The 14,761-nt window shown below is 57.4% G+C and overlaps 1 protein-coding gene across 3 annotated transcripts in view; it reads right to left on the minus strand.

The window, feature by feature from the left end:
* The window catches only part of PTPRN2 (protein tyrosine phosphatase receptor type N2), a 723,823-nt gene that overhangs the window by 75,239 nt on the left and 633,823 nt on the right, over positions 1 to 14,761 (minus strand). For 2 of the 3 annotated variants that reach the window (XM_036899583.2, XM_036899582.2), the window contains one exon: positions 2,688 to 2,882. The exons of the other annotated variant lie outside the window; for it this stretch is intronic. In XM_036899583.2, the coding sequence (XP_036755478.2) occupies positions 2,688 to 2,882 (195 nt within the window). The remainder of the gene's footprint in view (positions 1 to 2,687; positions 2,883 to 14,761) is intronic. 3 annotated transcript variants of the gene reach the window in all.

Consider the following 14,761-nt stretch of genomic DNA (forward strand, 5'->3'; position numbering starts at 1 on the left):
TGAGCAGGGCACACACACCGACTGGGGCCATTGCTTGGCACAGGGTCACCTGGGGGACAGTGAGTGGCCTGCGTTGGCACTACTAATTCATCCCCAAGCCTGTGGTAATACTGGCTCTGGGGGCTGAGCCCCCCTCACAGAGGACGGTGCCCAGCGGTGCTGTGGGCACATTCTGGCCTCAGAGAGCAGGACTGGGGAATGTGCCACGAGGAATGGCACTTTTAGAGTTTCCATGCGGTGCAGACTTAGATCTGAAGGAGGCGAGGCCAGGGAAGCCCCTGCCAACCCAGCCCCCTGGCAGACCCGCCGGGGCCCCAGGAAGGGAGGCCACTCCGAGCCCGACAGAGAAATCACGGCTCCTCAGTGCGACTCCCGGCAGGCAGAAGCAGAAGGTCACGGCATTGCAGGTCACGTTGCGCAGACACGAGGGCCGAGCCGCGCCAGAGCCCGGCTGTCCAACGGGGACCCTCCCCCCGCGCTGGCCTCCAGGCCCCCCTGCCTGCCGTGGGGACAGCTGGGCTCGCCCCTGCGTGTGCTCCTCCCTGCCCGGCTTAACATCCCCGCTGTGGCGTGGGGCCCACGCGGTTCCCGCTTCCTGGCCTCTAGGCTGCCCACGCCTGCAGTTCGCTCTCCCAGGACGGAGGGTGTGCATCACGGTCCGGGGTCCACCCCTCGGCATGCACGAAGCCCCATCTTCCTGATGAAGCTCAACAGCCCTCACGCGGAGCCTAGAAAGCAGTGAACCCCCATCTGCCGGGCGTGTCCCCTCTCCAGACACCGTCCCCTCTCCAGCTGGTCCCAGAGCTCTGGCCCCGTGGGCCACGCAGGGACAGACCGTGCTGGCAGCGTGCACCCTGGTGTGCCTGCTTCGTGGCTGGCACCATGTCACTGGTACTCTTAGGACCATAATCTGCTCTCGACGCCCCGACAAAGCAGCTGTGCTAAACTTCAGCCTTCTGAAGACAAGTGACAGAGAAATAGGTCCTCTACACAGATGCGTCCAAGGGTGATTCTTCACCTTCTAAAGGGATCAACGGGATTCCCAGGAAGCCACGTCCTCGCACAGCAGCGTTCACAGTTCCGCGAGGCCGCGTGGATGAGGTCAGTGCGCAGCCCGGGTCACACAGCCTCGTCGTCCCAGAGACACTTCCTCAGAACCTCGGGGTGGACGGCGTGGCCTCTCCCGCCGTGGCCTCTCCCGCTGCCTCCTCCCTGGGTCTTCTGCAGACTTTACCCAGGCCCGCCTGCCCCTTCCCACGATGGCTGGGGGGAGGGCCCACGCCCTTCACTGGGCCACCAGCTGGCTTTCTAATTCCCTCACACAAAAACAGCTGTTTCTTTGCCACGACCCCTTCCGGCCATGCTTCCATCACACATGTGGGAAGATGCCATCTGTGAGGTTCTGCCATGTGCAGCATGTACGTGCTTGTCTTGCTGGGCCCTGTGAGCATCCCGGTGGGAGTCTTAAGCCCATTTTGCAGATGAGAAAACACAGGTAAGGATCTGTCCAGAGTCCTGGACCCGGTGACCAGCCAAGCTGCCCAGCTTTGCCCCAGGTTTGCGGGACCCAGGATCCGTGCTGCCAACAGCACGCCCTGTTTCTAGCCTGCCCCCCAGGGTGCGAGCAGAGGCAGCTCTGACACCTGCCCATCTCTGCAGGGGGACCTGCTCCCAGGATGGCTCTCCACGGCCAGCTGCCCCTTCCCACATTTCCACCCTGAAGCTGCCCAGAGACCCTTCCCAGTTCCCTGCCCCAGCCCTTCCCCTTGCTTCCTGAGACCTCAGGGCCCCCAGACCCCGTCTCTGGGGTCTGACTCCCCCAGTCTCTGCTGTTATTAAATAATAAATAGGTGAGGGAAGTTTCCACAGAAAGTAAATGTTTAACTACAGAAGCGCAGGGCCCACCCCACGTTGGCATTGGGGAGCCAGCTGCCGACGGACGCAGCTCCCCGACCCACGGAGCTGCCCTGCGAGCAGGGCGGCATGGCCTCTGCTGTCCACCCTGTGCGGGAAGCAGCACTGGCCTGAGCTGCTGGTGCCGGGCCACAGGGTGTCTGCCTTCAGGGACAGCAGTGGGGAGCGCCTACTTGGTGACGCTTGGACATGACACACGTGCCAAGCAGCCCAGCCTCTCCTTGGGTGTCCCTTTGCAGATGGTGCCCAGTCTCGGGGGGAAGGGGCAGGGAGCTGCAGCCTCCCCCATGGGACTCCTGCTCCAGGCCCTGGGAAGGGTCCCGAGGGAGCCGAGCTCCATGCCCTCTCCTCCTGGGCATCACATCCAGTGATAAGCAGGTGAGTGCTGTCCACCTGCCCAGCTGGTGCCTGGTGAGTGGGGGTGGGGGGAAGGAGCCCTGTGGTGCTGTCAGACTGCCAAGAAGGCCGAGCAGCAGGCTCCAACGGGCACATTCCCACCATCACGGCGGCTGTGCAGGATGGCCCATGGGCAGGTGCGTGGGTGGCATGCGCCAAGCAGCAGAACGGCGTGGCGCTCACACTGGAGCGGGCAGAGCCAAGGAGCCCAGCCTGGCTTCCGTGCCCACTCTCAGCTGCCCCACGAGGTCAGACCTGCAGCTGTGCGTGCTGTTGTGGTCGTGACACACAGTGGGTCTGCGTGGGCGCTGTAAGCCTCCCGCTCTTGCTCGCGGAGACGCAGCTGGACATGCTTCCCGACGCAGGACGGGCCTTACCAGGACCATGTGGCCGGTGGAGATGTCCATGTTGGGCTGTGCAGGCTCCTCCGACCAGGACGAGGTGCTGCTCCGGGCAGAGGGGCTGGGCGCTGGCCCGTCACTGAACTGGGATGAGACGCTGCTGACGCGGGATGTGTGCAGGGCCTCGGGGTGGTCGGGGGCACGTGTGGCCATGTGCTGCCGGCACAGCTCCTGGGTCACAGAGAGGCAGGGGTGAGTGCAGCCCGGACGCCAGCCCACCCTCCCTGCGGCTCTTCCTGAGCACCAGGGGCAGACCGGGAGGACTTGCCCCACGGCCACGGCCACACACACACACACACACACACGGCTACACACAAGATTCACCCACCGACACAATGGAGCCACAGGCACACATGGATACAGACACACACAGCACATATACACGCACAACCACAACCCCCTGCCACAAATCTAGGCAGATTCGGAAAAGGGGCCGCTAGACCACACTGGAATATGCTGAGAACATGCAACATACAAAGCCGGGCACGTCACAGGCTGTGGCAGGGGAGGGGCTTTCACAGCGTAAGGCTGGCACCACAGGCTGTCGAGGAAAAAACAAACCTCTTTTTGGTTTTTCCCTTTTCCCCAGCATGGCCCAGTGTGAGGGCAGAAGGTCCCTAGCAAAAGGGAAAACGGAAGGAGCCAGCCACCCGGCGCCCCCAGCGTGTCCTCCTCAGCTCAGGGCCCACCGGCTCCCAGTGTTAAAATGAGTTGGGCTGAAGCATAAAAACAACTGCGGCTGGGCCTGGGAGAGGCCAGACAGCACCCGGATTCCCGCTCTCCCAAGTGACGGAGTGGGGTGCTGGGGGCGCTGCCCCTCCAGACTCCTGGTGACCGCGGCGAACAGGGCAGGGCCGCAGGCCAGACGTGCGTGTGTGAGGGGCTGCCGCGCTGCAGCCATGGAGGCCTGTCTTCAGTCGGCACAGAAGCGAGTGTTTTGTGCAATGAAAAGTAAAACAATTCTCTAAACCAGAACGAACTATGGAAGCGTGGGGAGGCCCAAGATATTTCCAGGGAGACCACAGAGCCTTGGGGCTGGAGGAGCCAGGGGCACACCTGACAAGCCTCCTGCCCCACTGGGTGGTTACGGGTCGATCAGGACGTGGCCGGGGCGACCCAGGCCTGGGCAGCCACACGGGGCTGCGTCCGAGACGCCGCCCAGAACTCCTTTTGTCCACACTCAGTGCCGACTCTCCTTGTGGGCCTTTAGCTTAGAAAAACGTTTCTTTAGAACGGGGGAAGCTGAGACAGAGCTCCAGGAAGAACCCGCCCCCCCTTTCAGCCCAACAGTAAGATACTCAGCACCGGCCGCCCGGAGAGAGGAAGGCCCTGGGGGTGGGAGTGCCCGCTTGGCCCAGAAGGTGGGTGGTGGCTGTTCCCCCATGCGGGGGGCCCCAGAGGGAGCTCAGGAGACTCACGGCCCAGTGGCGGCCCTGTGGGAACGAGGCCTCGTTGGCTGCAGGCTTGTACACACAACTAAAATTAAGTGCCATCTGCTAAGGTGGGACACTTACTTTTGAACTGACCACTGTCAGTCCCTACACGATAAACCACGAAGACAGGGAGCATCTGAGAGTTGGGTCGGGTGGGAGTGGGCTCCCGGGTGAGCCGCCGAACCTGTGCAGCTGGCAAGCTCCCGCCCTCCTCGGGCTGGTTCGCATCCGAGGCCCTGATGACATCTGTGCTAACGTGTGTTCCGGGCGCACCGGATGTCAGGAGAGTCTCTGGGCCTCTGCAGAGCCACCCTCCAGGCACACACACCAGGCCAGCAGAGCCGGGTGGGGATGGCCCCACCCGGAACCCAGGGCCCAGAGAACCGTCCCTCCAGGGGCACGGAGGTGGGAGCTGCAACAGACACGGACGGACGGGTTCTTCTCCTTGGCTTCCGGGAGACTCCTCCACCCACTCAGAGCACCAGGTCACACTCCTGATTCTGACTCTCTGCCGGCTGTGCAGCCCTGGGACAACAACCTCAACCTCTCTGTGCCCACTTCCTGCTCTCCTACCAGTGCCGGCTTCACGGCTTCATGAAGACTGAATGACATGACACGTCAGGACAGGCCTCCGGAGGGTGCCTGGCACACACCAGCTGATGATCAGCCATTACTGATTTACCTGGCATCTGGTTACTAGCACATACCATGTGTCAAACACTATGCCGGTGCCAGGCACACTGGTTGAATAGGACGCCCTGGGCGGTGGCTCCAGGTGCTCACAGCCTGGCCTGGCGCTGAATGGTACTGAGAGGCAAAGACGTCCGTGCTGGCCAGGAGTGCCACGGGCAGGAGGGCAGGTCCAGACGTGCTGAGGCAGGGTGGCCAGGTGAGGTAAGGGGGGACATGACAGCCCCACGTCCGTCCCGGCTGCCTCCGCCAGGCTTCCCGTTTGGCTCCCCTCAGTGAGCTTTGATTGCGGCAAGCCTCCGTTTGGGGAGTGAGATATGGAGAGCGCGGTGGTCGGCCTGGCCAGAAACCCTGCGCAGGGGACGTGGCTCCTGTGCACCGCGGGGCACCTGCCTCTCACAGCCCCCGGCACCGGCGTGACAGCCTGAACAAGTCCCAGCTGACGTGCCCCTGGGAGTCTGCATCTCACCGCCACCCAGCGGCTGCTAGGGCAGCCGGTCTCATGACAAAGTTTTATGGGGCCAGCGGAGAGCCAGCGGCCTCCAGCGGCTCCCCCTCACTGGCTGGCTGGGACCTGAGCTCTCCCTGGGCAGAGGCAGCAGCCGGGCCAGCTTCCCCTCGGCCACTCCTGTGACTGTCCCCTCCCCTTCCCAGTCTGAGGCCTGGGAACCAGCGGGAGCCCATGTCATAAGGTTGTGGCATGAGCATCATGCAAACAGAAACTGCGGAGTCACACCGACGAAGCCCTGTGCCAGGTTCAGACCGGGGCCAGGTGAGCCCCGGCACACTCCCCGTCCTGTAGCCTGGCGCGCAGCCTCTGGTGTCTCCCCTGGTGCCCGAGACAGCAAGGACCTACCTGCCTACCTGTGACAAAGATAGAGCCTCCCCAGCCTCAGTCTCCCAGACATGCCCAGGATCGGGCCCACCCGGCCCCCTTGTCGGAAGGCGCTCAGGATTTAATCGGTGTGCCTTCCAACCCTGGCTGGCTCTGCCCCTCCCGCGCCACTGTACGCCCGCCGTCCCAGGACCCTGAGACCGAGCCCTCCCATGTGGACACCAGGCTTCAGCCTCCTGGCTATGCCACGGCCCCTTCCTGTCCTGCCACAGGAGTCGCTGGTGGCCCAGAGGGGCAGGCGAGACCCCAGAGGCACTGCTGATGCCACCTCTGCTCACTGAGGAAGTCCCGGAGGGACGTCACTGTCGGCCCTTTCAATTTGTCCTGTAGGTTCATTAAGGTTTGTACACAGAAATTCCATATTCTGCCTTCCATATTCAGTCTCTGTACTATTACTTTAAAATTTAAAATGTCAAGGGACAAACTTCTTAAAACAGAAGAAAACGTAGACTACCACCTGACAGTAATGGTTTGGGTCAGGGAGACTCATTTACAGATTCTGAAACCCCTTGGGGTTGTGGTTCTGTGAAGTGTTTTGGGTCTACACCATGCAGGTCTGAACCTCTGCACAGCTACCGACCAGCAGCTCACCCAAGACGCGGGGGCTTTGCCTCCCCAGCCTGGAAACACTGTGTGTAGCTCGCTCGACACCACAGTCCCTGTGGAGAAGGGCCACCTACACCTCAAAGGGCCATCATAGTCCTCGTGCTGACAGGTGAAGGTGTGAGCCTACAGACCCCTTCGGCAGTGACGGAATGGGTGGGCTGGGCATAAACATTCTTTTAAAATGTAACCTGGAGCTTATAACATTAGCTCCCCATTACATGTAAACTGCTATCAGGCCAAAGCTCTCCCCTGCTCTTACTGTCCTACATTTACTATCAAACTTATGTGGAGCGTCCATGTAGAACAGAGCAGGAAGCTCTTAGCAGCAAGTGACAAGCACGGCCATCGCCAAGATAAACATTCTGTGGATCGTATTCTGTTAAGTGAGTTCAGAACACAGAGCCACGATCATCTATGGAGAGCGCTGTACTCGAGGAAAAGACGGCTGACAGTGCTGAACGAACCATCTAAGATGTTCTGGCATAGGCCTGGAGAGCCCGGTCATGTCTTGAAATTTTCCTAATTTATAATCCTGGCAGCAATCAAAAAGGGTATAGTCAATGCTGGGAACAAGTGTCCCTGGCTATGGGTGCCCTAAAGGGAAAACTGTAGGACGCACAGGCCCACCAAAGGTGCGAATCAGCAAAACCATCGAATCCTTCAACTTCATCAATGCAGGGCCTGCTCAGTGGGGCCCCGAAGGACTTGCTCTGCGTGGCCTGGTTGTGAGCACAGGGGAGATTTTTGGCAAACACGTCTGCACTCAGTTGGACGAGGAGGCTCAGTACCCTGCAGCCCCTTAACTTAAAAAGATCCCACAATGTTAAGATCCAGACCAACTCTGCTTGAATTTTAAAAATGACTTTGTTTATGGTCTGGGATGCCACTACCTTAATAAAAATGATGCTGAGCATTTAACTTGATGACCTGGAGTTTATAAAGACAATTGCAGTCCTTGTGTAGTAAGCATATGACGTAACAACGAAGAGGCAATTAATTATGCAGGAAGGAGGCAGATGCAAGCGAATGCATCTTCTGGTCACAGACCTACATGTGGGGCCAGCCAGCCAGCAAGCCACATAACGGCAAAGAGCCCTCCGGATGGCTCTTCGCCCGGGCCGTCCACCTCGGCAGACCAGGAGATGCCGAGCACCCGGATGGGGCTTACTCCGGGCTCTCCCCTTTGCAGCTGGTGTGCACCTGTCCCAGCACCCAGGGAGCTCACTGCATTGCTGCCGGGGCCCGGTTCATGAGCCACTCCCACCGGGACCTTGCCCAAACCTGTCTCCTTCTCACATCCTGATGCCTGCTCCTTAGCAGGAAAGAAAAAGCCCATGCATGTGTGAATTAAAAAAATTTTTTTCTCCAGATAGCAAAGGGGGAAATCACTTATTTTTGGACCACACTGCTTTGCATTTTCAGGAGGTCCCTCTCTGAAGGTAGACGGACTTCAGGTCTTTCTGGGGAGGTTTATTCATCTTTGCACACCTGCCCTGTACCTACTTGGCTGGACCCTCCCATGTTCCTGATGAAGGGGCTGCATACACAACAGTGGGGACATCGCAGGCCATCTCCACAACAGCAGCCACCAATGCCTGGCATGCCCCTGCTCTTGGGAAGCAAGTAGCCTAGAGCCTTCACTATCTTAGGGAAGAATCCCCTGGCAGGAATGAACACAGACCCAGACAGACCCAGGTCTGCAGGAGCAGGAGCACACCGGGGTGGAAACAAGGCCCTGGGCCCAGACCACCTGGGTCTGAACCCCAGCCTGCCACTCACTGGCCTTGGCCCTCTGGACAAGTTGCCCACATCTATGTGTCAGTCTATAAAGTGGGGATAATGGCAGAACTACCATGTAGAGCGGTTGGAGGATTCTGGGTGTGAATGTGTGCGAAGCGCCTAACTTGGTGCTGGTCTGTGGCAAATGGTCAGTCACTGTGTGCCTGCCCCTGGCGCCAGGCTGCAGGCCACCCTGCAGAGTGTCCTCATTCACAGATGGGTGCAGAGGCTGCATGGCTAGGAGGAGGCAGAGACCCCAGATCAGGTTCCCTGCCAGGGCCCCATACCTGGAAGGGCCAGGTGCACAGGGCCATCCCTGAAGCGGGACCGCAGCACAGAGGGCCGTGGCACACCCGTCTGAAGGCCGCCTGCAGGCTTTAGCAAGGAGACTCCCCCCAGCCTTCCTGGAGCAACTGGAGCACTAGGGTTCAAGGGGGACGTCTGCAGTCTCCTAGTTCTAAGTGCTTGGTCACAAAACAAACATTGAAGCTTGGGCCACACTATTTAAAACATCAAACAGTCCCTCGTTTGTCAGGGAAGGTCAGAACATGAGTGCCTATAACCAGGTGTGGCATGGGGCTGCCTCAAACATGCAGAGCCAGGTGGCCCCGTGGTGGGTCAGTCCCCCGTCATGTGAGCCCCGCAGTCACCTGGAGGCACTGATACCAGGGTGCCTGCGCATCCCCAACCCCTGGCGGGTCCCTGTGGAGCACAGTCAGCTCGGGATGTGCTGAAGGCCAGGGAGCATCACATGCCCAGAGCGACTCCCTGGGTACAAGGGTACAGGCCAGGGAGGCAAGCACATACCACGTTTTGGTCCCATACGCATCATCTGTAAAACGGCCTGCCTTCTGTCACACACTGAGCTGAGGTCCTGGGATATTTCTGCAGACCTCAAAGTATTTTATATTTCTTTATAATACAGTTTGCACAATAAGTTGAATAAGATTCTGGGGGCAGGAGTCCATCCACACACATAATAAAGCAAATGTCTTATTTCTCAAACCCTCATCTGATGGAGGAGAATCGCAGAGCAGAAACCACTCTGAGACAAGAGGCCTGTCGCTCCCGGGTCCCTCCAGGAAGATGACAAAGGCACAAAGGCTGAAGGAACCCTCTTGGTACGATCGCAACAAAGTAGCACACTCCTGAGTGTGTACACAGAGCGCAGCTGGACTTCTGGGGTTCATGGAGACCACGATAAGTGGCAATGGGGCAGAACCTCGGTGATGCACGAAGCCACAGGAGAAAGAGAAACGGGTTCCTGAGGGCATGTGGGGAGGGATGAAGGCCAGTTACTTTCCGGCCCGGGGAAAACCCTAAGAGACGCACTGAGAGGGAGGCAGCCTCTCCAGAGACGGGCCTGGTCTCCAGCACAGGGGGCACCGTGGCACCCAGCAAACGGAACACACGGCGGGCACACGACACCCCGCCAGGCAGCCTCCCGGACGTGGAGGCGCCCCGAGCCCTGCATCTACGGCAGCGGCAGCAGGCGTGTGCTAATGGGCTTGCTCGTGGAATCGCAGATTCAGGAGTAAATCCGAGTACAGGGACGACCTCGGGGGAGGCGTAGGGCAGGCCCCGGGACACTCACAGGGGCTCTCTGCCTGGGGAGGCAGGGGGCTTGTACTGTGACCTGTACTGTGTTCATTGCAGCTTCTGAACTGAGCATGTGTTACTTCTGTAATAAGGAAAGCCAACTTAAGGTATGTTTAAAACATGTAAAATTCTTCATTCAACATGACTGAAACGAAGTGAAATGTTTAGAATTTATGTATGGGGAAAAGCATTGGAGAAAAGAGCCCAGACTATCAAGGTGGCTAGTAATGTGTCATCAGAAAAAAAAAGCCCATAAGAAAATGTCCCGTATAATCACCTCTCCTTGTTCCCAGCAGTTTTACTCAAGCAGGCTGTTATTTCATCCTAAAACGAAACATGACCTACAAGGAATGGCCTGAATTCCAGGCCAGCCAGGCTGGCTGCGGACACAACAGCAGTAACTCAGGATCTCGTTTATGTGGATATTTTACATAAACAGCTTGTCTGATCAGTACTAATGGGGGAGAAGCTGGGGGGCTTCCCTGTGTCCTCGTCCCACGCGCTCCTCCCGAGACACCGGGGCCTTACGGCCACACCGTTTCTGGTAGGAAAGAGGAACCTGGAACCTGTCCTCGTCCCACAGACGTCAGGGCCACAGTAGATAAATGGGGTGGCCCTCTCCCTGACCTGGGCCACAGCGGCACGGGGTCCCCGGACGGAGAACCTGGCTCTCGCCCTACCTCACTCGCACTGACCTGCGACAGGCGGCCACTACCTTGCCCTGGCATGTGGCCTCACCACCTCCAGCAGGCTTTTCAGTGATGTCCAGGAAACGTTTACATTTCAACAGAGGACAACACACATAAGCACATGCATACACGTGTGCACACAGAAACACATACCACAAGGTAGAAACATTTCTCCAGAGCAACTCCTAATCCAGGTCCAAGGGCTTCTGTGGGATGGTTGGTCGTCCTGACCTTTAACTCAAGGCCTGGCATCACCACCCCCCACCCACACCCGACACTCTGATAATCACCACTTCGGCTGCAAACCTCTGCTGTTCTGGGCGAATGTCAGCTGCGTTATTTTAAGTGCCGGGTTCCACAGTGTTAGCCAGCTAACCAAAACAGCTCCGTGATAAACGGTGTTTATCAAGCAACATAGAGTAATTTTTTCCCATTTTGCAAGATGTTTTCTCAAAATAAAACTTAAAGATATGGACACATTTTAACTAGTAGAAGTGAAAATAACTTTCAACACTCTTCCCAACCTAGAACAGTCTTCGAACGGCCTCGAGTCAGAAAGAAAAGACCTGCTTGTCCCCCACGCCCAGCCCCCACGGCGACAGCCCATGTGCTGCCTCGCTGCCGGTTGGGCTCTAAGGAGCTGCTGGTCCTGAATTGTCTTTAGGGACTTTCATTTCCCCTCCATCTTGCCCCCCAAACTTGAGAACAGAAGTCATTTCTGTTTTCAGTCTCCCCTCTATCTCCCCTAAATCAGGAGGCTGGCCTGTTGGTGTGCACTGCAGGCATGCAGCAGCCCCGGGGCCTGGGCACCCACGCTGGGCATGGACAAGGCCATGTGGAAGTGGTGCCATGTCAGCCGAATCGAGTCCTGCTGCCGAAGGGCGTGGCCTCCCCCCCTGACAGGGTGAAGGTCAGGCTCCCTCGGGCAGACAGCTCAGAAGGCCTCCCATTTTAGGTTGTTTTGAGTGCAGAAGATCCGACAGTCTCACAAAATTTGCAGCTGGTATGCTGCCTGCAGGTGAGGCGCTGAAGGCAAATCAGGTGGCGCACTCAGCTTCATCCAAACGCACCTGATGTCCCTAAATCCAACAGGCTGCACCCACTTTGCTTAAGGGCTGTCTTTTAAGACCAAAGACACACTAGTTTTCTCCCTTTGTTCTGCTCCTGATAAATATCAGATTGAAATCAGGAAAGAGTTCTGAAGATAAAGACAGGAAGGAAACACATAATTTCAGCAAGCATCTCCTTTCTCCCATAACCCATGTTTAACGTGGGTTTCTGTAACGATCTTGACTGCTTGAAGGGACGGCTGCAGTTTTATGAGTTTTACGGCCCCATCTTCAATACCTGCAAAACTCCCATTAGAGGAGGTCTCAGCCATGGCCCCAACCTCACCAGCCAGGCCGCCAGATTATAAGACAAATAAAACAATAGATGCAATCTGCAAACCTCCTGGACTCCTGCTGTTGATGACTCATGATTAAATTTCAAGGGTTCCCCAGAAGTCAGAGATGCCTTCAAAGTCCGTGGCTTCGACTCCACCTCCACGAGCAAAGCTGGTCTGGAGCAGCCCCAAGGTGTGTGCTTGCTTTTCAGTTTCATATTCAGACAATTTAAAATAGCCAAGTCAGCCAGAAATAAACCATCCGCCTCAGAGCAGCCTGGGCCTGACGTGGACTGAGAGAATGGGCAGCTGTTTTCTACAAGAAACTTTGTTACCATCCTCATTTTCTTTTGCTCAAATATAATGAATTGTCATCATTTGTCATCATCGTCACCACTTGCGGCAACATCCCCCACCCCCGCCTCTCCCTGGTGCCTCCTGCCTGCCGGGCGCTCTCCTGAACGCCGGGGCCACAGTGATGGTTTGAAGAGAACTCCAGATGCTTCCCGAGCCCAGCCCTTCTCACGCTGCTATCTGAGGTCAGTGTATGGATTCACTTTTTTTCGAGCACCTTAAGGCCCCCTGCGAGGTGCTGCGTGTCTATTATACGGAACTGGCATTTTGGAAAACAAGGTGCTCCTCACGGACAGAAGGACTTGATGGGGAAGGAACAGCCTGCCTGCTAAGCCCAGGTCCCCCTCGGCGCGCAGGGTGGAGAATGACCTGGCACGGAGGCCCACGTGCGGGGAGGAGAGTTTGGAGGGACAAGGCTGGCGGAAGGCTCGGAGGAGGGTGTGGGGTCTGAGCAGGCTGCCAGATGGGAACGATCTGGAAGCACAAAGCAGAGTGGGAGGGCTTTCAGAGCCGGAGGAGCAGGCGGCACAAAAGTTCAGGGGCAGAGAAGCACACGGGATACTCCAGGGGCCACAGGAGCCCAGCCAGGAGCACAAAAGCATTCACGTCTTTCTATGCGGCAGTGCTGCTAATCAAGCCAAAGGGCAGGGCCCGGGGGCCGGGGCAGGAGGACCGACCCGGGCAGCTGCTTCTGGTTTCCAGAAGCCGCCCACCAACCTGGGGCCCAATTGCTCCACCTAAAGCTGATCTGCGTGGGGGCCTCTCGGCGCCCCACTCCCCACAGAACTTGGGAGACCCAGGGTCGGTGGCTTGGCCGCTGGAAGCCGGGCGACTGGGCAGGTCCCTGTTCAACTCACTGCTCGGCTGTGAGGTGGGGGGCTCTGACCCCACGAGTTTCCAGACGTCTTTCATCTGCCACCAAGGGCTCAGGTACTGATGCTGACGGCAGGTCGGTGCTTCCAGTGGCCCGTGAGTCTGGGGGGGGTTTGGAAGGAGGTCCCGGGAGAGGATCCCAGAGCGTCCGGCCGCCCGGGATGCCGCAAGGCGCCAGGTGTGGCATGAAGGTCCCAGCGCGGCTTTGCTGCCGCACCTGCAATCCATTTGCAATCTGCAGACCAAACAGGTGCCTAGGAAGTCTATCTCCAGAAGCAAGGCAGGAGGAGCCCCCTGGGAGGCAGGGCCCAAGGTCGGGAAAGAAACAGCTCAGAAGGAGCCAGCAAAAGAAGCAGTTTTCCCTAGTTTCGCCTCTCTCACGTTTCCATTTCAAATTTCGGGGCCTCTCGGCTCAGGGTTTGTATTCCTGAGTGCGGTGGAAGGCGGGAAAGCCAGGGTGGGGGAGGGAGCCCTGGGACGCGAGGCCGGGATGACCTCCCTTCCCGCTGACGCTCCGCTGTACAGACGAATCCGTATTTACTCTCCCATCAAGAACAGCTTGGTTTCTGGTTAAAGTACAAATTTTGCAGGTATTGTAGACATAATCCTCTATTGGTTATTTTTCTACTCCACGATCTTCGCAAAATAAAAAAAATGACAAAATGCTTACTTATAGAACAAATTTAGGTTTTTTACTTGAGAGGATTTAAGCCTAGTTGTATGATACCAACATCCCATGCATGCTAATAATCCCAGCATTTGTCAGTCTTTTAACTGATTTTGATTAAACATCACATTCAACCCAAGTTGTACACCCCTCAAACACCACACAGAAAGTGACGCGTTTTCAAATATCTGGCCCTACTGCTAATCTCATCATTTGTGAATCCTCCTTTTCCTGTCCTAGTAATCACACACACACACACACACACACACACACACACACACACACACACACTAACGTGCTCTAAGGCACCCAATTTTTGCTGGTTGTATTATCTTTTACATTAAAAATCTTGAGAGGACACTTTTCCCCAACTGTCACCTTCCTAACCTGCCACCCTCTCTGACTGTCCTGTACTTGCTAACAGAGAAATGACCAAGATCCCATTCGTAATTATCAGCAAGTTTCCCAAAGCAGAAAACCCCATTAGAGACTTAGATATTTTGAGCAACAAAGTTCAAGAACGGTGTTTTAGACAGCAAGGGAAGCTCTATTACATGTCTGCACTAATGTAACAGAAAAAGGTGCTGTTACCTTCCTGAAGGAATGGTTTCACCACCCCCAGCCCGGTCTGAACCAGGTAAGAAAATCCTGCCTGGTCCCTGAAATCCCTCTACTCAATGCCCAGGCCCAGCTCCCCCTCTGTCCTCAGCAGCCCTGCTGCAGGAAGGCTGCCCCGTCCACTCGGGAAGCCCGCGCCCGAGGCCTCCGTGGCACCTGCTCTGTCTCCCGAGGCCCACGGCCACCTCCCCCGCTCGGAGCCTGACTTGTCTGGGTCCAGGGTCCCCGTGCTTGCGAATGGGTGGGAACCCCAGTGTGAGTGAAGCTCTTCGCTGCCCAGTTCAGAAAGCGTGATTCTACCACAGGAAGAAAGACGCCTCCGGGCAAAGCCTTTCTGTCCACCTCCACGCTCAGCCATCCAGCTTCCCCAGGCTCTCCGAGGTGCCCCTTCCTCCAGGTGGCCCTGTCCCCACCGCTGGGGCCAGGGTGGGAGCAAGGAGGCAAGGCGCAAAGCGTCCAGCCC

This window comes from Manis pentadactyla, chromosome 7 (assembly GCF_030020395.1).
Source record: "Manis pentadactyla isolate mManPen7 chromosome 7, mManPen7.hap1, whole genome shotgun sequence".
Lineage (NCBI taxonomy): Eukaryota > Metazoa > Chordata > Mammalia > Pholidota > Manidae > Manis > Manis pentadactyla.